This window comes from Eleutherodactylus coqui, chromosome 4 (genome assembly GCF_035609145.1).
Source record: "Eleutherodactylus coqui strain aEleCoq1 chromosome 4, aEleCoq1.hap1, whole genome shotgun sequence".
NCBI lineage: Eukaryota > Metazoa > Chordata > Amphibia > Anura > Eleutherodactylidae > Eleutherodactylus > Eleutherodactylus coqui.
Genome location: NC_089840.1, coordinates 39,039,038 through 39,063,085, shown reverse-complemented (window position 1 = coordinate 39,063,085; position 24,048 = coordinate 39,039,038). Strand labels below are relative to the sequence as shown.

The following is a 24,048-nucleotide window of genomic DNA, read 5'->3' as shown; positions in this document are numbered from 1 at the left end:
AATAATACAGAAACCTATAAGGACCCCAAATACAGCGAGGAGCCGGGAGAAACAAGATATACATTATATATACATTGTGGACAGAATGTGTGATGGTACAACTACAGAGCAAACAGGAGCCTCCCCTCCTATAACATCACTAGACCCCTGTATACGCCTAGAACCCTATATAACAGCTAGATTCCACTATACACCACTATTCCCCTATATACCACCACTAGACCCCTATATAGCACAGCTAGATCCCTATACACCACCCCTATACTCGTAGACACCCCCCCCCCCCTCATATAACACGAACCTTCGCCTGTATAAACATCCCTATATAACACCCCCTATATACCGGTAACACTGCCCTCCCCCTATATAACACCCCCTATATACCGGTAACACTGCCCTCCCCCTATATAACACCCCCTATATACCGGTAACACCAACCTCCCCCTATATAACACCCCCTATATACCGGTAACACTGACCTCCCCCTATATAACACCCCCTATATACCGGTAACACTGCCCTCCCCCTATATAACACCCCCTATATACCGGTAACACTGCCCTCCCCCTATATAACACCCCCTATATACCGGTAACACTGCCCTCCCCCTATATAACACCCCCTATATACCGGTAACACTGCCCTCCCCCTATATAACACCCCCTATATACCGGTAACACTGCCCTCCCCCTATATAACACCCCCTATATACCGGTAACACCAACCTCCCCCTATATAACACCCCCTATATACCGGTAACACCGACCTCCCCCTATATAACACCCCCTATATACCGGTAACACTGCCCTCCCCCTATATAACACCCCCTATATACCGGTAACACTGCCCTCCCCCTATATAACACCCCCTATATACCGGTAACACTGCCCTCCCCCTATATAACACCCCCTATATACCGGTAACACCAACCTCCCCCTATATAACACCCCCTATATACCGGTAACACTGACCTCCCCCTATATAACACCCCCTATATACCGGTAACACTGCCCTCCCCCTATATAACACCCCCTATATACCGGTAACACTGCCCTCCCCCTATATAACACCCCCTATATACCGGTAACACTGCCCTCCCCCTATATAACACCCCCTATATACCGGTAACACTGCCCTCCCCCTATATAACACCCCCTATATACCGGTAACACTGCCCTCCCCCTATATAGCACCCCTAGACCTGCGGGCAGCGGCCGCCTATAGACCGCATACAGACAGCGCGGTATATGCGGCCGGCAGCTGACCCGGTATAACACTAGGATCGCCGCTGTCAGCCGCCGGCAGTGCATTATAACACTAGAATAGGGCGCTGACGGCCGGGTGGGAGGCTGGGGACCCCAGGGGCCCGGCTGAGGCTCCTCCTTCTCACCTGCCTCCTCCCGTCTCTCCAGTGGCTGCTCGAGGGGTATCGGTGCTCCGCGCTCGCCGGTGTCTCCGCTCTCCCGGGGTCAGGCCCTGGCCGTCGCAGCCGGTATTAGTCCTGCGTGTGAGGCGAATGCGCATGCGCAAATGGCCGAACCCCACAGACGCTTCTGGTAAGGGCTTGTCTAATGACAGACGCAGGACACGGCCGCTGACCCTCCTCGGCTTCTGTAGCAAATGCCATCTTGGTACTCCCTGTACCAGTTCACATACAAGTCGGCCATGATTGTACTCCGTTTCTCGATCAAATTCCGCCGTTAAGGAACGTTTAATACAAAGAATAGAATAATGATATGGAATGCTTAAATAACTGGGTCGGTTCAGGTCTGATCGCCGCCCCCTTCTGGCAAGAAGAGTTCACTGCATACCGTACAAGACCTTACTGCAGAGGCAACAGTACCACCTGCTGGTAGAATAGGCACATAGCATCACTTCACCTTGAACCAGGGTGAAAGTCGCCACCTGCTGCCAGAAGCTGAACATAGCAGGATAGACAAAATACCAGTGATGTACAGCAACAATAGCCTGGTACTGTGTTAGGGCCCATTCACCTCTGACCCCCGCAGATCTGGTGGATGTCCGTTGTTTGGCGTCATCCTCTGAGACGGACAATAAAAATGGACCGGAGCAGCCAGATCGACACATGCTGGACTGCTGACAATAACGGGGTCTCAACAGCTTCTGGTACGCCGACCAGCATTTCCCAGCAGCGGCTTTATATTCCCATCTGTACCCAAGGCTCCATTACAGATCCAGCACAAAATAGCGCAGCACGCTGCCGTTCCCACAGGAATGTGCTGGACAGAATGGAGCCAAAGCAGGAAAAAAAAGAACGAGTATGAAAGGGGCCTTAACCAGAAAATCTGTGGTGTAGGAGGGAGACTGCGTTGGCCAACATAACGTCACACGGGGATTGCCATCTTCACCCGCGGGTATGATTTAGGGTAAAGAAACACAGCGTCTCCATACCTCACGCAGAAGAAACAAGGAGGATTCTGCCTCCCAGACGCTACAAGGCGATACATACCGCTAGGGGGCTCTCATTGGTCTCACAAACCTACAGTCCTTCTGCATGGGAAGAGACCTTCTAAATACAGAAGACCATGTCCGCCTTTGGTCCAACAAGAGAATCCAAACACAACATAAGTGTAGAAGCCCGACTACCCGCCATAATCAAAGTGATGAGAGAGTTATGCCAAAATGGTACTGAAACAGGCAAACTCTGCCCCCCCACACACACCTGCCTCCCTAATACCCCTCATCATTAGCTAAATATCTTCCCCACCCTCCCACATCTGGAACAGAATGTCCATGACAACATATGAAATCATGAAAGGCCCTAAAATTACTAAAGGAGAGCAGATAGTACCCCTCACCCCAAACTAAAACCCCAATTTCTTGCAAGCATTAAATCTTTTTCAACTACTCACAAAATGTCAGGATCTCTACCCAAACGCACTCAGAGACCCGCTATGGTCTGACACCCATCTGTCTCTCCCCAAGCCATGTAAAAAACTCATCTCTAAGGGAGTGCTCCCAGATTCGGCCCCACAAGCCGTGGGACTTGGAGGTTTTGTCATTAAAAAATAAAATAAAATTCTATACTCACCTATTTCTTCCCCATTAAAATCCTTCCCACATCTTCTCATCGCCGAGCTCCTCCAGTGTCCCGGGTCACCTCACCGCACCAGAAGACTGCCAGCCAATGTACGGAACCTCACAGGAAGGAGAAGAATCAGGCAGCTGGAGGTGAAGTGAACCCGCAGGACTGCAGGAGACAGGAGAAGATAGGGGAGGTGAAGATAATAATCATCTTTATTTGTACAGCGCCAACTTATTCTGCAGCGCTCGGGTAAGTATAGATTTTTTTTTTCTTTTAATGACAGAACCCCTTTAAGGGAATGGGAAAAAGACTTAAACCTCACCCTGTCTAAAGAAAATACAGACAATCCTAAGCAACTCTCATGGTTCAAGATTCGTCCGCATTCAAGAAAATTTGTTTAAACTTTTAACGAGATGGTACAAAACTCTGTCAACTATTCAAACTGAATGGAACACCATCTGATAGCTGTTGGAGATGCAGCCACCAGGGGGCGCCCTTCTCCACATTTGGTGGAATCGTCATCGGATAGTTCCATTCGAACAAATCAACAAAATCGGTTTGACCTCATAAAGATTGGCACCGGAGGAGGCATTAGTGTGGCAACCATCTAAAAAGAACAACTTTACACCAAGAAAAGACTCCCTGCCAACAATCCTATTATCCGCAGCCAAATTACTCATCCCTCTAATGTGGCGGAACAGAGAACCCCCTTCCCTAACCCAGTGGGAAAACAAAATACACCAGATACACCGCTTGGAGGAACTCATAGGCTGGGAGAGCGGCAACAGACGTACAGATCTAACCATCTGGTCACCATGGATTGAATTCAAAAAATAACCAGAAGGTCCCAATAGTACAAATCTGGTGCCCCACATCCGCTTAACTCAAACATCCCCCTCAACCACTGAGGGGTCACATACAATTACGGAGGAAATACCTCATAAATAACCAGATGGCAAGTCTCCAGGCCAGAATCTATTAAGAGCCAGCAGCAATGACTCTACCCCCCCCCCCCCCCACGCCTCCTTTATTGGTTTATAGGTTACTGCTTTTATGGTTATTGACACCATGATGAGGTCTTAGGATTCACTTAAAAGTCACAATCCTTATAGAATTCAAATATTTCTGAGAATCTTCAGGGTCGTTTTAAACGGTGACAGATTGTATCTCTTGCGAGACCCGCGAGTCTCAATCATACAACGTACATTTAAGCAATCTGTATGGATCCGCTTCTCAGACCTATAGGTTTTATTAAGCATTTCGTAATAAAAAAAAAAAAAAAAAAGAAACCGCCATATCTGCAGGCCATGCGCCGTGTAATCCCGCAGCCAGCTCACGGCTCCACTGCAGCACATGCGGCTATTACACATGAACGGTTTTCCACACGGATTAATGGTCCACGTGAGACCAAACTCCTGCCCTGATCCGGCCAGTGTCCAGGGAATAGGACACATAATATGCGATACAAGGTCGGTCACAACGGACATTACGGCCAAATACCTCCAGTATTAAACCCATGACCGCTGTCAGGTAATGTTCACGACAGACTTCTCACTCAGCAGCGACACGGACATCCACTTCATGAATCCGCACATTTACTCTTTAAGTCGTGACGTAGATTTCCAGCCTTACACTGCAGAGTCGACACAAACTGTTCTGTAGTCACACAGAATCCTCAAGAAGGCGACCGGAGGCAACGAACATCAACGCAGAGTCTCCATGGATATCATGAAACGGGAGGCGGTTAGGAAGGAAATGTTAGCATGAAACGTGCGCACATACTGCGACACAAGGCACATGACAATCCGTCGTATGAACACAGCCCACGACTGGATGCCCACAGCGGTATGGGGGCCGTGTGTTGCCCATGTAATCCCACAGACCGCGAGCAACGCAATTATAGCCGTGGTCCACGGGAAAAGCCTTATGGCGGGTCCTATTTGTTTCATGGATGAGAAAGACCATGCCAGTGTGCCCCGTCCGGGTATATTACTGGTGCCCGCATGCTCTGATGCAAGTTGTGTCCACATCTCTGAGGCGCAACTCACAGTTAGAGCGAGCCGTCACCAAGCCTCAGGCCGGATTCACACGGGCGGATTTGTGCATCAGTGAATAGAAGGCATTGAGTTCAGTCACATGCAAAAAAACAAACAAAAAAACACAGCATGCTCCATTTTCCTGCGTACCAAACGTCCCCATAGAGGTGAACAGGAATGCGCAAATGCACACAAAATACCCTAGAAGATGCGTGAAACATTGCGGAATTGCCCAGGAAAAAGAACACATCCCTAACTCATTAGGATTTGTTTTTGTGTGCGCAAAAAACACAGTAAAATACACCAATACGCACGCAAAAAAAGCAATGTTCGTTCCGCATAAACACTGCGGTAATGCTTGTATGGATCCGGCCGCAGTCAGCCTTCACCCTTAGGCCGCCTGCACACGGGCGGAAATCCCGCGGCGGGATTTCCCGCAGGATTTCCGCCACTGAAAGTTTGCATAGGAGTGCATTACAATACGCACTCCTATGCAGATGGCCGCAGTTTGGCCTCGCGAAATCTCGCGCGGCAAACAAACCGCGGCATGTCCTATTTTTGTACGGGGCTCGCACTCACCCGGCCGCCGGCTCCGGTCTGCGCATCCGCCGGCTGCGCGGCAGCCGGCACATGAAAGAGCCGGGGCTGCCAGGCGCGGGTGAGTACGCACTCGTCCCTGCAGGCTCTCGGGTCGGGTCCTGCGGCGAGAATTCTCGCTGCCGGATCCGACCTGCTCGTCTGCAGGCGGCCTAAATGTTCATGCAGCGCTTTATTTAAATTTTTAAAAAAAGAAACAAACAAACAAACATGAATTCATTTTTTTTCATAGCAGCTTTTGTATTTTTTCATTTACAACATAGATTTAGATTTTTGTTTTATTTTCTGGAGTTTTTCAACCCTTTTGGAGCAGACTATTGGGGGGAAAATGTGATACGTGAAGAACGCTGAGTCTACAGGAAAGAAAAACAAGAGAGGGTCTGTCTGCCGGCCCGTCAATCAGTCCTCAGCAGAGGCCATCAGATCCGTGGGGCTCTGCCGATCTGCTGATTGAAGGGGTCGCGGCGTCCTGTGAGCCCGCAGCCTCATCTATCCACACACATACACAGCGGCCATTCTGAGTACTAGCAGCTTGTCCCACTGAAGTAAACGGGGCGGCTTGTAGTACTTAGAGTGGCCGCTATAAATACAGCGTTACAGGACCGTGCTCAGATGAGGCGGCGGTGTTCGCAGGAGCGCTGTGGCACCATCAGTCAGCTGATTGGTGGGGATTCAGAATGCAAAGCCTCGCTGATCACAAATGGATGGTCTAGTCTGATGATAGGCAACAGATGGATAACGCCTTTAAGTTAAAGGGAAGGACAGAAAAGCAGCGAATGAGGCTAGAAGTTCTTTTTGAACAGAAGCCCCCCAAGTCCATGCGCCCTGTCAGTCTGCAGGAATACCATCCCTTGGTAAACGGCCACCAGTTACGGCGCAGGAAATCACAAAATGGTTATATCATAAAAACTTTATTTCTCCCTTTTACAGAATATTTAAATTAAAAAAAAAAAAAAAGTTTCTTCTACTTTGTTACCACAACGCCGGCACCCCAACCCCCGCCTGTGCCCGCAGTCCTCTATAGGGGGAACAGGCAGGGCTGGCAGACATCACTAGGAGCCGTAGTTGGCTTCATCAAAGGCTTTCCTGGCCCTCTTCAGCTCCTCATTCATGGTCAGCAGATCCTTCACTCTCGCAAACTTGCGTGGGTCCTTCCGTATTAGGAAGACGATGTCCTCCACCTGGACCCGCCCCTGGCGCCCGATAGACATGGCTTTGTGAGTCTGGAAGAAGAAGTGCAGGATGAGGACATGAAGAGGATGCCGCAATGAAGTTACAACCCCCAGCAGCGATCCGGGCCCGCAGGCTGTTGGGGTGCGTTCACACGGCGCGAAAATACTGCGGACTTTTCATAGCGTTTACAGTGTAATTTGTGTGGACACGATTTAATGAAACTCGGACGCATGGTGGGGAAAGGACTATGAGAAATCCACAGCGGAATGAACATTAAGACTAATTAGCCATTTCAATTGGCGCATTTTTGTTTGCTGCACATACCTTGCGGACGCAAAAAGCACAGTAAGATATTCAGGAGCGGAAACTAAAGAGAACGGACATTATTTCTTGATGTGGAATCCAGATTTTTGGGGGCTGAAATTCCGCCCGTGGATTTTGTGCGCTGACAGCAAATTCAGCATGAAACAATGTGGATTTTAGATGCAGAATTTACGTGGCGTTTTTCCGCGGGGAGCGCCGCCGCCCTCTGAACGCACCTTCATGGCACCGTCGCTGTATCTGCGGCTGACTTTCCACAGTGGAAAATTGGCAGTGAATTTGCAGAAAATCCGCGGTTTGTTACGAGTTTCAAGCTTTGCATTTCAAAAGGTTGATATCCGGCTGTCAAATCCACAACATTAACTGAAATGCTACAGATTTACAATCCGCAGTATGGCGCCCTGCACACGGGCGGACATTCCGTGGCAGGATTTCCCACAGAATTTCTGCCTGTGCCCGCTTCCATAGGATTGCATTAGATAACGCAATCCTATGCAGACGGCCACAATTTGACCACGTGTAAAACAAATTGCGGCATGTCCTACTTCTGTGCGGGCGAGGCCCACACAGACACGTGACTAGTGACTCGCCGTCTCCACTCTGGGCGGCAGCCGGCACATCACAGAGAGGAGACGCCGGGAGCGGGTGAGCTGTGGGGGTCACAGGTTGGATCCCACTGCGAGAATTCTCACAGCGGGATCCGACCCGGCCGTTTGCAGGAGGCCTTAATTTGACATTTTTTCGCTCCACGTAAATATAAGTTTTATTTTACCTCTCGCCCGCATGGCTTCTACTGAGGAATTTCTGCAGGAAATTCTGCAACATTTACGCCCCATGTGAAGGCGCCCTTAGGCTAGTTTCACACGAGCGAGTGAGATATCGCAGCGAGAAAATCGTGGCAATATCGCATTTTAGTACTTGAGATGTCTGAGCGCCAGCGATGCTTCTTCCTGAAAATAATCTCATATTGCTGTCGCTTGTGGTTTTCTCGCGTGAAAGACAACAGAAGTTGCTAATGTTAAAAAACGCATTACATCACAAGTTTGTGCGTTGCGATATTTTGGAGGCCCCATAGGAGAACATGAGCGAGAAAAAAGGATTAGCGCAGCAAGAAAGCACAAACTGCTATTTTTTTTTTCACACCACATCACATAAGTGAAAACATGTGATGGTAGATACTGAAATACATGGGCTTCATATTACAGCGATTTCACGCACTCACGCGTCGCCAAAAATCATGCGATTTCACATGGAAAATCCACAGCATTTGCAGCAAAGTGGAGATTCTCAAGATCTCACAATACGCTGTAGAAAAGGTCCGCAGAAAGCGACCCGCAGAGCGGAATGTATATCAATACAGCAGCTGATCTGCACACTTCAGATGAGAGGATGAAATTGGCGCCAAAATCTAACAGGGATTTGCTGCAGATTCTCGACTACAGACGGTCCACAGCAAATCCGTCCCGTGTGACCATAGCACAACAGCTTCACAATGTAGCTGGGGGGATACAAGATGGAGACCATTCATCCCAAAACCCGCCCGTCCCTGAGGTCAGCTGATCTGGCGGTATGTGTCCACCGCATGCGCCCTGCAGAGGGTACATGGATGGTGTACGGGCCTCACCAAACTCACCATCTCCGTAATGAATTCGATCACCAGGTCCTCCAGGATGTCCACCGACTCGGTATACGGGTTCTGATCGTCCCCAAAGCCGTACATCATGCAGCGGACTGCGGGGAGAAGAGAGTATTCGCATGTGAGGAGCCGGTCACTATAACCATATATAGTGCGGTTATATACCAGACCGTGGGGGTGATTATACTGTACAGCAGGGGTATGCCAGCTTGTGGAGAGTCTGCAAACTGTCCAGGCATGCTTGGATTTGTAGTTCCACCACAGCTGGAGACCCGCAGGCTGCACAGCACTGGGACATACAATGGGTCAGGATATCAAAGGTTCTTACTCTATAGTAACAGAGCCGAGTGGTAAACTTACGCTCTTTAGAGAACAGTCGTTTCCTGCGGCCAGGACCGCCCTCAGCGCCGCCCGCCACATCTTCGCTCTCCTCCTCAAACTAGGAAAGAAAAAAAAACGCATTGAGAGGTTAGTAGAATGACATTAAGGTAGGTGCGCCCGGTGCCAACTTCAAGGCCGGGCCCTCACCAGCGTATTTGAATTACATATTATGTTTGCGGGGTACAAATGTATAAAATGCGGTAGATCGCGGCAATTCAAATTCATTGAATTTTGCTGTTACACTCAAACTATCGTTTTTTCACTGCCTGTAAAAAAAAAAAAAAAAAAAAAACCAGCATTTTCTATCTTACCGTGTATTTTGTGTGATAGACCATGTTGCTCTCTATGGGTGCGTACAAAACGCCGCTGTACATACACAGTTACATCGCGTATGAGCGGCGTTTCTACGCAAAGTTGCTAAGCGACAGAGCAGAAAGTAAAAAAAAAACAAAAAAAAAAAACACAGCAAAACCAGGAAGCCTGCGTGTGCCAGTGTGTGAGATACGCGGTCATGCACAGGCAACAATCGCTGCCATACGCAGGTCCACTGCGCTACATACGGCCCCAAGCGTGTGAACGCGCACATGCAGAGCTTGGTACAAATTTTTACCGCAGATTTCACTGTAATGATCTAAACACGCGGTTCCGTGAGATCTAGCGCACGAGCGGATTCCAGAATCACCGGTGTGACTAGATTCCGCGGTATGTGAACGAAGTTGGTTCGGGCTCTCTGACACGAGCGGTTTTTTTACCGCGTATTACGCCCGCGGGTTTTACGCACATAATATGCGGTAACAAACTTTACATTACTTTCGACTTTCTCACACAGCGCAGGAAATACACGCAGAAAAAAAACAAAAACGCAACATGTACTGAATCGGCACACGAACACACCAATTTATGGGGTTTGCTCGGCACGCAGCCGTACACGGTGCACTGCGTACCCCCCGCGCAGGAGATTCACCCACAGTAACCACTTGTGTGATAGAGCCCTCTAGGCGACATTCACACGGGCGAGCGCGGTATTGGGCGGCCATCACAATCGTCAGCTGCATTACCCGCTTATTCAAGGCGTTTTTAATGCAAAAACGTCTCACATCACTTCTGGAAAATCACGATCCTCCGGCGCCCGGTGCAGGACCGGCAAGGGGTTCCCAGGGATTTCAGAGGGAACATCACATCCCACAGTGCGGGATTCATTTGACTGGCCTATTAACAACAACAGGCGATGCGCTCCAAGGGGTGCAAGAAAAAAAAAAGGGGGGGGGGGGACATGAAACGATTTTATACCTTGCAGCATCGCTGTGATGGAAGTCACATTTATGACTCCACTCAAAATAATTAGAGTTCACATTTACGCGTGTTTTGTGCGTCTTTTTGTGCGATCCGCGCCCGTGTGAATGTAGCCTGAAGAGCAGCTGCAGGTTTTAAAAACTTTCGACAATGTCAAAAGTTTTGCAGAGTGGCGGTCCGGGTGCAGAATGGAGGGGTGCAGCGCTGCGCCCCTACGGCTGTCTTCATGGCTTGTCGGCGTCTCTCAGCAGCTGAAGACGGACGCATAGACTTCTATGTCCTTCTGTAGCTGCAGGGAGGAGCAGATGAGCTACAAGGACAGCCGAAAACACACAGCGCTCCCCACTGGTCAAAAGTTTTCACGCGTCGCTCTGACACATCAGAAGTTTTTAAACAGCGCAGTTGGTCTTTAAACCCCGTTCATTATAGTGTAATTGGCTGCAACAATCCTGCGACGGGGAACCCACCTGCAGCCCCGGGGAGGGGGCGAGCGGAAATGCCACTGCATGCAGTACTGAATACCAGAAGGGGAAAACAAGCCTGCTGGGGCACTGGTCATTACAGATGAGCAAACGACCATACAACAGAAGCATGAGATAAGATGCACGCTGAGACTTGTAGTCCTCCGACTGATAAGACACACATCTATAGAGCACACCCTCCCTCCTTCCACTATATACATTCCTGGAGCAATGGGATCCTTACACCGAGCCTAGGTTCGTCTCCAGTCCTTACCGTCTGATCCTCGTCCTCCTCCGCCATCTCGTCTCTCTAGGCAACAACTTCCCCGCCAGCGAGCGGCGACTTCCGGGAGTACAAATATGGCGCCGGCGACTTGAAATACGGCTTCGTTTTACGACACTCGTTAGTGAACGTCACACACCACGTGACCGCTCGGCGCTCAGTTTGAAAATTAACTGTTGGGAGGAGACGAAGAAGGAGACGGAGGTGAGTGCGGGGACTATGGGGACTGGGCCGAAGAGCTGACAGTCCGGAGAGTATATATACAGTATATATAGTACTGCTAGCCCCAGGAGCTGACAGTCCGGAGAGTGTATATACAGTATATATAGTGCTGACAGTCCAGAGAGGGGACGGCGGAGGCTCTACGGGGATAGCGCGGAGACAAGAGGTGCCGGGGCCGGTCCAGTGTAACGGGAGGCTGGAGCGCATATCATAGAGTGTATATAGGGCTGCTAGTCCCAGGAGCTGACGCTCTAATCACACGGTATACTGTGTGTGTGTGTGTGTGTGTGTGTGTGTGTGTGTGTGTGTGTGTGTGTGTGTGTGTCGGTCTCGTATACAGCTCCTCAGTTCTGGTCCGATCTCAGTGATATTTAGCCTGACCGTTCCTCGGCCCCCGGTGACGAATACTGGTGGAGTTAAAAAAATGAAAACCTGCTGATTTTCTCCTCTAAGTTTTGTTGCCAACAGTAGCCAATCTCAGCACAGCTTTCATTTCTTATACTGCTGAGGTAAAATGAAAGCTGCGCTGTGATTGGTTGCTAGGGGCAATGCAGATTTTCTTTTGGACAGCCTTTATAAGCGGGGGCTCTGCCCATTCCTGCGGTCGTGTCCTGAGACGTGACTATTGTGATGTTGGTGGTTATGTCCTGTGTTGGCGCGGTCAGGTGTGCGGTGCTGCAGCTCAGAGCGCTGCTGGTCCGAGAGCATGAAGTAAAATAAATGCGACGCTCCAGGAAAGGAGTATGTATGTTCTCTGACAGGAGAGAAGCCGCCTGCGGGGAGTGGCCGCCCGGGAGTCTGTCACACCGCAATCCAGGTTGGTGTTGATAATAATATATTCCCTCCGTCCTGCGGGGGGCGCCTCGTCTCAAGACATCCGCCGGCGGAGAGCGTATACAGGAGTAGCAAAGCAATATGGTACATCAAGAAGTCTATGCAGCGCGTTTCAGAGGTTCTATCGCCTTCATCACTAGGTGGCGCTGCAGAGCATTGGTCCATCTCCCTTATTTGTATACTAGCGTACCCGTCGCTGCGATCTCAGAAGAAAGGAAATTCAAGGAAACTCGTTATGATAACGATGAATTTACATTGTGTCATTTTCATGGAAACCATTTCAAAGTGTCATTTTTATTCTATTTATTCATTTGAGTGCTTGTGGATCCACAATATTTTTTGTTTCTCCGTCTGGTGCGTATGTGAATAAGGCTGCCTGCAGACGGGCAGGTCGGATCCGTCGGTGAGGATTCTCGCCGCGGGACCGACCGCCTGCAGAGACGAGCGCGTACTCACCCGCACCCGGTGGCCCTGGCTCTTTCATGTGCCAGCAGCCGGGTGAGTGACGTTTCTGTGCGGGGCTCTGCAAGCCTCGCACACAAATAGAACATGCCGTGGTTTGTTTGCCGTGCGAGATTTCGTGCGGCCAAACCGCGGCCGTCTGCATAGGAGTGCGTCTGTTAACGCAATCCTATGCAGTCTTTCAGTTGCGGTAATCCCGCCACGGGATTTCCGCCCGTGTGCAGGCGCCCTAAATCTGGTTTTCGGACGCGTGAGCTGGCCACATACGGTTGTCCATGTGAGAAGCACGGATTCTCCAGACCTAGCCCACACACCCACAGCGATTGTCCTTGTGCTGTGTTGATGGTCACTGCAAAAGCGAGTCGCACCGGAAACTGTAAGGCTGGGTTCACACAACGGAATCCCAGCAGAAATCTCACGGTTTGACCGCAGCGAAAAACCGTAAGATTTCCGCCGGGAGAAGCACTGCTTCAAAACCTGCAGCACAGGAGAGCGCGGCGGCAGCGAAAGAAGAAAAAAAATGAACATGCTGCGGCCGGCGAATCCGCGCTGCAGTGCCTGCTCTGCCGCAGCAGATTCACCGTCCAGTGTGGACGAGATTTCTGAGAAATCTCGTCCACATGGCTGGCTAACCCCGAGATTAGCGGCCGGAGGCGAAAATTCCGGACGGAATTTCCACGGCACATCTGCCCTGCGTAAACCCAGGCTAAACATTTGAATTCAAATGGCATATCTGTTGGGATAATTGGAATCCGTGGCAACAGAACATCTTCCCCTTTGAATTTCCCATTCAGAATTGTAGCTACGATGACATTGTTCATCATCTTTTTCACCAAAAGTCTTGCACCGTTGCAAAGTCGTGGTGGATGGATGTTTCGAAGAATGATAGGCACGCCTATTGTCACTGTTAAAATGTGCGGTGGCATACCTGGAAAATCGAGTGAATTCCAGAATTCCGTTGGCTAATTGACGGCTTTGTCTTGCTTCCTCACAGTATCGGTGGACTTCTACGTTGTCGCTTCGCCTGGTATTCCGTTCTGAATGCTGGAGTTGCTGGCATTGACATCGTTGTTGGTAGCTGCTAATATAGCCGTGCGCTGAGCCGCTGAGGATTTGTGTAATTCTGCGCGATATTTGGGAGAACCTTTTGAATCAATTCGTCTTTGGTTGATGTCATCTTACCAAAGTTTGTTGGCAATGTGATACATTGTATAGATCTGCCGATCGCCATCTTCCCATTCCCAATATCCAGAAACGTTCAGCGATACATCATTTTGTAGTTGAACGCACATTGGTTTTCAAAGTCCATTCTCTTTACGTGTCACCATAGAACTGATGATTGGAGCCATGCATAAAGTTCGTCAGCGGGTGTTGGACGGGGTCTAACTGGCAGAGTTTGTCATCACCAGACCATAAGATGAGTTCTCCACCGAGGGGCTGTGCGTTCCCCCTCACATCTTGCAGTGTATGGTCAAGCGCTTCAATGCTTTTTTGTGAGCCATTGTGCATTCGTCCCATATGATAAATTCACATGTTTGGAGAACTTTGCCCGTTCCTGAATTTTTGGTGCGACCCGCACGCCACCTATCATAGGATAGATGGACTATGCCAGAAACCGTCGCAGGAGTGTACTCAACAACTTCCCAAAGCTTCATGGCGATCGGATGAATGGTGTAGTAATGCATAAAGGACAGACAGACAGACAGACAGACATTTATATATATATATATATATATATATATAGATAGATAGATAGATAGATTACCCAGAGGAGCATGGACGGCCTTATAAGGCTACTCACTCACTCACCTACTAAGTGCTCTCCCAAAGGAGAAAGGATGGCATTTCTCATCTCCTTCAAAGAGCTGCTGCACACGTGTGGTGAGGAGGTATTGGGCCTGTTGAGATACAGTGACCCTAAGATCCGATGGAACAGTCTTGGAGCGCCGCCTAGAACTCCTCCGGAGCGAGAACTCTGTATAGTCAGATTCCTTCAGGAGATTACAGACCGCTCCTTGGGTGCCGCCTGTGCTGTTTGTACCGAGGGCCAGTAGAGGGCAGACACCATAATTATTGGTGCGGTCATAGTGGCAGGTGTCACCTGAGACTGTCCCCGTTACTACCCGCAATCTGCTGTTGGAGTTGCGCTGTAGTTGGAGACCCCTGCTCCAGTGTGACCAATGAGGTTCAGTTATAAAGCCTTATGGTTAGCGGGACGATGAGCCGTACAGTGAGGTCTGGTTGGGCTTCAGCGGTTGGTTAAAAATGACCCAGATGGGGGTACAGCTGTCCCAGACTCAGAATGACTTACGAGGGCCCGACGGATATTGGGTTTGCCAATGCTGCCAGGGGCATCAAGGACTATGTCCACATGGAACCTTAAGGCTGGGTTCTCACGGGACAGAAATCTTGTGGAATGACTGCAGCCTTTCGCCATGGATTTTGAAGCGGCTTCATTGCCTGCATTCGGCTGCGGCCATCTCTCCCCATAGAGAGGAGAGCGTCCGCCGCGGAAACTGGGAAAGGAGTGACTTGCCGCGTCTTTGAATTCCGCACGGCATGTCAATTGCAGCGTGGTTTAGCCGCAGAGTGTGAACATGATTTTTGCAAATCTTGTCCAGTTTGCTGGCTTATCCGGGGATAAAAAGGTGCAGGTGGAATTTCGGTGCAAAAAGTCTGCACAGAAATTCCCCGGCAATTCCGCCCCGTGTGAACCCCAGTCTAAGGGCTCATGTCCACGGGGAAAAGAAGAATTAAAATCCGCAGCGGATTTTAACTCTTCTCCCGCGCGCGGATCCGCACCCCATAGGGATGCATTGACCACCCGCGGGGTAGATAAATACCCGCGGATCGTCAATAAAAGTGATTTTAAAAAAAATGGAGCATGAAAAAATCTGGACCATGCTCCATTTTCATGCGGGTCTCCCGCGGGGACGGCTCCCGCGGGCTTCTATTGAAGCCTATGGAAGCCGTCCGGATCCGCGGGACACAAAAATCACATTTTACTTACCCGTTCCGGTTCTTCTCTTCGGCGCTGCGCCATCCTCTCTCAGCCGCGGCCGGATCATTTTGCTTCGGCCCGGCGCATGCGCGGGGCACGTCACCGACGTCATTGTGCACATCCGCCGAGCCGAAGAATGAAGATCCGGCCGCGACGAGAGAAGATGACGCCGCCGCGAAGAGAAGAAACGGAGCGGATGGGAGGTGAGTTTATTGTCATTTATTTGTATTTTCAGCGCTCATGTCCGCGGGGCAGGAGGGACCCGCTGCAGATTCTACATGGAGAATCCGTAGCGGGCCCGATTTTCCCCGTGGACATGAGGCCTTAGGGTACCTTCACATGTTGCCATTTTTTTGTGCAGATCCACAGCAGATTTTACACTTTTGTTACATTCACACAAAAAGCGTCTTTTAGTGGAGGTTTTCTGCTGCGGAAATTCTGCTACATGTGAACGTACCCTAAGGTACCCCGGCAGATGCTGCGAGGGCGTGGGTGCCCGTGTTACTGCAGTGTGTGCTCATCCGGGAGCGTTCCCCCAAAGAAAACCGGCTAGGTCAGAGAACACGGCCTTGCTAGAAATGACCAGAATTGTTAGCGGGTCAATTTGGGGCGTAAAAGCGGAGCTTGACTGATTTGGGCCAGCCACTTTCAAACAAGGGAGGCCAATTGTGGGCCACTCTTGGTAATCTACTGAAAGTATGCCATTTCTGGATGGAGAACGTGACAGACACTGAATTGGCATCCGTAAAATTGAGGGGACTAGAGGCTGAGGACTAAGTGCCAGGCGGCAGCTTTGTTCAGGGTCACTGCCAGTTGCTGAACCAGGTAAGAGAAGGCCGCTAGCTGACCAGGGAATGTCCTATCGCCACCCATGAGCACCATAAACCAACCTGTCGCCACGTGTTCCCTCGCTGGCACTTGTGAAAGTTGGTGCCAGCGGACTCATTCTGTAGCCGTGTGTGTCACTCCCATAGAGAACAGTGTGTGCGGGCACAATGCCTGCTGTTCTCTAGGGGGATAAATGAGTCTGCTGGCACCAACTTCCACGGGTGACGGCGCAGGAACGGAAAGCTGGGTGAGTATAGGAACTACATCCCTGGACTCCTCGGAAACTGGTGCTTACAGACCAGGATCTGAGGACATAAGATGTGAAGTGACTGTTATGTCTCGTCTGCTCCACTATACTAACTTCTAGAGAACGGATGAGACAATGATGTCGTGGTTCCATGTAATGGCGTACCCACTTGCTTGTATCCGTACTGGGAGTTGTCAGAAGTGATGGTGATCACCCAGTACGGTGATACTCGGGTAGATGTTATAGACATGAAGGTGCTCTGAGGGCCAAGTGGACTACTGCTTCAGGAGCCAACAAGCCAGTTGTTAGTTTCTCAGCTTGTTCTAGTGGACAAGGTAGAACATCTACTTGGAGAAGACAACCTGCCCCAAAGTGCTGTTGGCCGATTCCGGTGGGTATGGACTACCAGGAATCATCCATCGACCTATAAGTGATGGAACAAACTTGTTGCGATAGAATGGCTTGACCCCCCACCAGCTCACAATCCTAAGAGAGCTCTTCCATGGCGGGGGGGGGGGGTGATTATCCCACCACTAGACAAGCAAATCTGGTGTGTTTCGTGGACTCTATGCCCCCCTGTTGCACAACCCCACGACGTCTCAATGGGAGGGAAGTCTTTTGGCAAGTTTCGAAGATGTTCACCATGGCATCTCTTCGTGATGTGGGTAGAAGCACCGAGGGCAGCGCTCGTTAAGATGGTGGAGAATATTAGGTGGTGCTGTAATGAGGACTATTACCTCGAGGATCAATGGATCCTTCAACTGTCTTTCACTGACTGAACTATTTAACCCTTTCCAATCCACTGTCTGACCTCTGAAGACATGATGATATAAGGCTGTACAGCTCCGATGTTCGAAGACGTCCGTCGGGGTTCTCTTACTGTATATTGCCAGCCTCTCTGCTGTCGGAGCCTATCCAACGTGTCACCTCATGCAGTACTGGCTTTAGCCAGCAGATAGCGCCATTGTATAATGGCAGAAAAAGAGTAAGCCCCCTAGGAAAACCAGGATACAAATTGGATTGGAAAGGGTTAAAACGTAACTGGTCTCTGGTATCACCTTGTGGAATTAAAAGAGGATTTTAAAAAGAATGGTCCTAACTGGTCCAACGCGTTTCGCCTGAGGCAGGCTCTTCAAAGATGAAAATAAACCTCAAATCTCTCTGTGCGCTCTCCGCAATCAAGTATCCAATCTGTCAATTTTTGACACTTAGTGATCACTGACTCGATCACCGTTCTATACAATGTCCAAACGGACCTCTTCAATTCACATAGGTCTATAATCTAGATCGCCTGAAGGGCGGGAGATCTATTACTTCCGAACATACAAATAATGAAAGTACGAGATGGTACATGATCACCTGCACTGCTACTAATACATCATTATCACGGGGGAGTCATCACCCATACCCGCTACGGAAGGGGCAATTCCTTAGGGTACGTCGCAATTGTTCTTCCATAGGTGAATTTCTAAAGGAGAGAGTCTAACTATCAAAGATTTTTGGAAGGGGGTACCCCACTGGTATAGTAAAGCGGTGCAAGAATTTTTCGGCAGCTCAAAATAGAACTGAACTGCTGAAACCCAGGAGAAGAGAACAATTAGAGAATACCCGCATTATAGGCAGCTTTGACATGGGTGCCTCACAAATGCGTAAGATCTCGAGTAAATGCTGGGATCTACTGAAAGATGAGGAAAATATAAAAGACCACCTACCTGCATTCCTGCAGAGGAAATGTTGGTCAGAGGCGGCTACAAAAAGTGGTCTTGGATATACGGATTCAACTCTGATCCCAGCAGGCGTCAATGAAAGCTTATTCAACCGCTCCATATAATAGTCCTGTACTGGATACGTGATTGAATTTCAGGATGAATTGGTGGGACCGCGTTACATGGGACTGCATTACATGGGACTGCGTGCATCAAGATTCGTTTTGACAAAATGTACATTCTGTGTTTGTTGATCTGATTACACTGCTCAACAGCATTTTTGCATCTGGTGTGCGATTTATATCAACTCTTATGGATTTTTGGGTGTAGAATCCAAATTTACCTTAAAGGGGTTGTCTCGCGGCAGCAAGTGGGGTTATACATCATATACATCGTGCATTAAATATGAGCCGTACAGAAGTTATTCACTTACCTTCCCTGCGCTGGCGTCCCCGTCTCCATGGCTCCGTCTAACTTCAGCGTCTAATCGCCCGATTAGACGCGCTTGCGCAGAAGGGTCTTCTGCCTTCGGCTCGGCAGCAGCGGCGTTCTGACTCCGCCCCTTCTACGTGTCATCGCGTAGCTCCGCCCCCGTCACGTGTGCCGATTCCAGCCAATCAGGAGGCTGGAATCGGCACATGTCATGGGGCGGAGCTACGCGGTGACACGTACAAGGGGGCGGAGCCAGAACACCGCTGCTGCCGGACCGAGCTGAAGGTAAAAGGCCCATCTGCGCAAGCGCGTCTAATCGGGCGATTAGACGCTGAAGTTAGACGGAGCCATGGAGACGGGGACGCTAGCAACGGAGCAGGTAAGTGTATAACTTCTGTATGGCTCATATTTAATGCACAATGTACATTACAAAGTGCATTAATATGGCCATACAGAAGTGTATAACCCCACTTGCTGCCGCGAGACAACCCCTTTAAGAAATGATGCATCACGTAAGAGTTTATTATTTATATAAAATTAGTGACTAAACTCTTTATTTGAATGTAATACACTGTGGATGAAGTTCTAAAAATGGTCACTAGATGGCAGAACAATGTAGTTGAGCAGGAAGGTTACCGACATGAGCCTATCTGTACTGCTGTTTAGTGTTATCTGCATGAAGCACTTCTATTCCTTTTTGCCTCAGCAGATCGGTATTTTTTGAGTTTCATTCACAAATACATTACCTTTTTTTTTTTTGTATTTAAAACCAGACACTATTTGGCAATACTGTGTTATTGTCTATGTAATAGCGCTCTGTATCTCAGAAATGTGACGGATGGATAGAATCAGATTTTTCCACTGAATTCAGCACCCCAAAATTAGGCCCAATGTCCAGGTGCGGATCTTATTTATGAGATCCGTGCGTCATGCTGCCCATAGGGATGTATTAGCATCTGTAGGGCAGCTAAAAGCAGCATGCTCTATTTTTATGTGGATCTCCTGCACAGATGGCTCCCGCGGCTTCCATTGAAGTCAATGGCAGCCGTCTGTATCTGCGGCACACCCGCAGCTGTTTTTGTGCTGATCCGCAGGAGAGCAAAAACAAAAAACGAGCACATCCGCCGGGTAGAGGAAAGAAGATCCGGCCTGCACTGAGGAGAGCCCCGCAGCATCCGGAGAGGGAGAGGAAATGTCTTTTCCCTCTCCATGGCCGTGGGCACGCATGGATACTACTGCGGGATTCAGCACCGCGCGTACAAGTGGACACGAGGCCTTAGTTAAACCAACCTGTTTCCAAACCAGATGCAGAAAAAAATTGTTGCTTGTTGACCAGTGATCTCACGTGATCCAATTGTTGTGATGGATTGTTGCCCTCCAGCGTTTGTATTAATGAGCAAACACCGAGGACAAACATGGAATATGATGGAATTATGGTTTATTTTCTGGTAGGGTAATAATCCGTTGAAGTTATCGGCTATAATGAGGAGCGGAGGGGTCGGATATTGGAGAATATACCGCACTGTAATCTCTTGTCCTAGATGCTTTATTGCACATATACAGAACATATGGATTAGATCATCCATCACCTTTTGTGATACTTCCTCCAGAGACCATTTTATCTGAAAGAGGACTGATGTATGAGCTCCTCAGTAGAGCTGATGTGATGTGGACGTTACTGCTGGAGTCTTGTATAGGAAGGATCGCTGTTGTGACGACATCCGTACTCCGGGATGTCAGCGGCGATCTATGATGCCACGCCATAATAAAGGATACGTGTCCTACAACTGTGACGTCAGCACAAGGAGGCGCCGCTATACAGTGCGGTTTACTTAATACCTGATCGCTTTACGCATGCTCCAATAATGACAGCGCTACGCAGGACCGCTGCATGCTGCGGGTCATTGAGTACCTGGTTACACCGCGCATGCGCTAACCTCGTGTACGTGATGACGTTGTGCGCTGCGGTCCATCTAGGTATCCGATGTAAGTGGAGTGATTGGGGGAGTGGTGGTCCACCGGAGACTACTGTAGCTCCCAAGTTATCTGTAAGAAGGGGGGTAATTGACTGGCTCCTTTGCACCATCGGGGCGGCTGGTTTATTGGCTTATCATTTTATTGGCTTTTTTTTTTTTTTTTTTTTCATCCTTAATATCCGTGACACTTGAGATGGTTAGTCCATAACAGCTATCAGGGGGCAGAGAAGGATAGAAGTGCCAGGAAGTTTGCTAGTCCTATTTACATAGAGATTGAATATCCTACTGATGGACTATATTAATCATGGCTCATCAGGCAGCAGAGTAAGATAAGGCTGTTTGAATAGGACGCATAAACTAACCTGCTGGAATGAAAAAAAAGGAGGACGTATTGACAGACCATCAGGACTGCAGTCGCTGAGTTCCTTCTTTCGGAGTTTACTGCATACCTAGTCAGAAGAAATATTTATTTTGCCCTTCAGGCGTTGTACGGAGGCGATATAGATTATAGACCTGCGTGAATTGGAAAGGTCTGTTTGGACATTGTATATAATGGCACCGCTGCAGCCTTTAGGCCCCCTGAACACGGGCGGAAATTCCAGGGCGGGATTTTCTGCAGAATTTCTGCCCATGGAAGCTGTCATAGGATTGCGTTAGAAAACGCAATCCTATGCAGACGGCTGCGATTCGTCCGCGTGAAGTCTCGCGCAGAAAACCAGTCGCAGAACGCTCTATTTATGTGCGTGGCTCGCAGAGCCCCCACAGAAATGTCACTCCCCGGCCGCTGGCTCTGCTCTGCGCATGCGCCGGCTGGGCGGCAACCGGCACATGCCAGTGCCGCGGGAGCAGGTCAGTGCCACGCTGGTCTCTGCAAGAGGCTCAGGTCGGGTCCTGCTGTGAGAATTCTCGCAGTGAATTCCGAGGCGGCCGCAGGTCACTTGTCTTCTTAGGCTTACATAATTACATGTTCATGGTTCCATGGTACTGCAGTAACATGGTAGCATTAACATGTAAGCCTAAGAAGACAAGTAACCTGCCTAAGGCTGCAGCGGTGCCACAAATCTATCCACATGCTGCTAGGACCTTAGTCTCTTCACCCTATCGGGAGCTGGGGGTGTGAGAGGGGCGTTCCTCCTGTCAAACCCTTAGCTTCTGGTGGCGTCAAGATACGCTAATACCGCCTGCAGGGGCGGCTCCAGGCCCGTGTGTAACACTTTCCCGTCTCGCCGCTGCAGCTCTCTATTCCCTGGCGGCTGTAATTTCCCACCTGCGGCACCGATCCTGCTGCTTCTGGGTTGGCACTTTGGCAGAGGTGTTCGTTAGCCCCCTGATAGGGCAGTATCCTGCTGCTGTCACGGCTCCTGCCCAAGGCTTCCCGCTGCAGCTGTAACGTTGCCCGTGTACTCCTTCTACCTCCCCCGCTGTCGGCGGTCACAAAACATCAGTGACAGACAGCGGCCGGCAAATCTCACCCCTCCTAGCATCCCTGAGGCTGCTCGTTCAGTGCGGGAGAAAGCGGCAGAGACAGTTGCCGGCCCCACGTGTGAGCAGTGCTCAGCGACAATGCCATGTTTTGGGGGAGGACAGTTTTTGCACGGACGGCGGCTGTATGGGTATAATTTGGCCGCATTCGGTGCTGAGACACCCAGCATACTGCAGGACAGTATACAGAGCAGCGGAGGGCTGTATGGCCATTAGTGTATGTCGTCGTCCACCTTCCAGGACCTTGTGGACTTGACCCAATGGGGAGCTAGGGGTGTGACGGGCATTCCTGCATGGCAAACCTGTCAAGATGCACGAATACCCCCTTTATTGACAATCGAACCATTTAAGCACTGCTTTCAGAATTGACAGTGGCATTTAAAGGCTTAACCGCCTGTGATCTAATTGTACAGCGAGCAGAAGACGGCGGGAGTATCCCAAGTGGGAGCGCTAAGTCTAACTTTGTCACAGTTGTTGTTACTCTGCCTAAAATGGTGGCTCATGCAGTAGGTGGGATTGCAATAGGAATTGGTGCCTCTGGACGTGGGTGTCGCAGTGATGAACTAAAGAGACCAGTCCATGAAAGTACCAGAAAAATCGAAGGCACACAGTTTACTGGAATTCAGAATAAATCCAACAGTCACAACTCTTCAGAACTACAGACAGTAAAGTCACTTCTAACTTTAGGTACAGGCAAACTATCATGCACTTGTTCCCTTAGGTTTTCCTGAGGAATGAAGCTGCCAGGCTAGGTTAAGTGGGCGCTGTGCAAGAGGGTTATTTGTGGAGGAATGGAAGGAATAGTGCTGGCTCTCCTGTTACATGCTGACTTCTGAATTTGCAGGGACAAGATAACTCACTGTTTCAGTGTTCGTTTCCTTGCGTATCTCCGCGGGGTCTGCCTTGTCACAATTTCTTCTAGCAGGGTTGAAAAAGACTTCCCTCTGGCCTCCTGCACTCTCCTCCTGCCGGCTCCACGATTAGTACGCCTTCATCACTGGGCTTCTCTTCCCCACACCGGATTTGGCCCGCATTAGGCGAGCCTAAGCTAGACACTTACTCATCCCTCCTAGTCTCTCTCTGTCTGCCGTAACCCCACCCACGCTCTGTCTTTTATCCTCTCCCCACTGACCAGTCATGCGCTAAAGGGGAATCCTACCCAATCCCAGTCTGGTATTAGTGTATCTTGACACCACCAGGAAGTGTAATGGCAGGAGACGCCCCCTGCACCTCATTGGCTTAAAAATATGGGTTGGCGGCAGGTCCTGGCAGGCCTTTATCAGACTGCTGGCAAAGCTCCCAGGCCCTTAACTGAGCTCCCATCTGCTGTACTTTCCTCGCCGGCGCTGTGCTTCCCGCTACTAGTGTCGCGTCCCAGGCCCCTGTGCTGTCATGTACTTCGCTTTACTGCCTGGCGCTGTGCTCACTGCTTGTGGTGTAGGCTCCCTGGGCCTCTGCTTCCAGCTACTCTTGCAAACTTCCTGCCGCTGTCCTCTCCGCTCCTGCTGTATGCTCGCCGGCGCACAGCTCCCCGCTCCTGCATTATGGTCCCCGGCGCAGTGCATGCCGCTCCTGCAGTTTTCTGGCCTCACGTTTGGGGCTGCAGCTCCTCATTTGTCACACTGACAGGC

The 24,048-nt window shown here is 49.9% G+C and overlaps 3 protein-coding genes across 7 annotated transcripts in view; 1 reads left to right on the top strand and 2 right to left on the bottom strand.

Moving 5' to 3' along the window:
- Nucleotides 1-1,529, bottom strand: part of KPNA1 (karyopherin subunit alpha 1) — a 37,964-nt gene extending 36,435 nt beyond the window's left edge. The window contains exon 1 of the mRNA XM_066599299.1: nt 1,391-1,529. The gene's annotated coding sequence lies outside the window, so the exon portion shown is untranslated. The remainder of the gene's footprint in view (nt 1-1,390) is intronic.
- A 5,045-nt stretch (nt 1,530-6,574) lies between these two features.
- On the bottom strand, nt 6,575-11,359 carry TAF13 (TATA-box binding protein associated factor 13). 2 transcript variants are annotated; one of them, XM_066599298.1, is made up of 4 exons: nt 11,219-11,359; nt 9,170-9,248; nt 8,807-8,904; nt 6,575-6,902 (listed from the first exon to the last, which is right to left on the bottom strand). In XM_066599298.1, exons 1-4 carry the CDS (start codon nt 11,243-11,245, stop codon nt 6,732-6,734), a joined length of 375 nt encoding a protein of 124 aa, XP_066455395.1. In that variant the 5' UTR covers nt 11,246-11,359; the 3' UTR covers nt 6,575-6,731. The 2 variants fall into 2 exon arrangements, with proteins under 2 accessions (XP_066455395.1, XP_066455394.1); XM_066599297.1 differs by having other exon boundaries at nt 11,189-11,280.
- A 10-nt stretch (nt 11,360-11,369) lies between these two features.
- NDC80 (NDC80 kinetochore complex component) overlaps nt 11,370-24,048 on the top strand; it is a 68,574-nt gene continuing 55,895 nt past the window's right edge. For all 4 annotated transcript variants that reach the window (XM_066599292.1, XM_066599289.1, XM_066599291.1 and 1 more), the window contains exon 1: nt 11,370-11,431. The gene's annotated coding sequence lies outside the window, so the exon portion shown is untranslated. The remainder of the gene's footprint in view (nt 11,432-24,048) is intronic.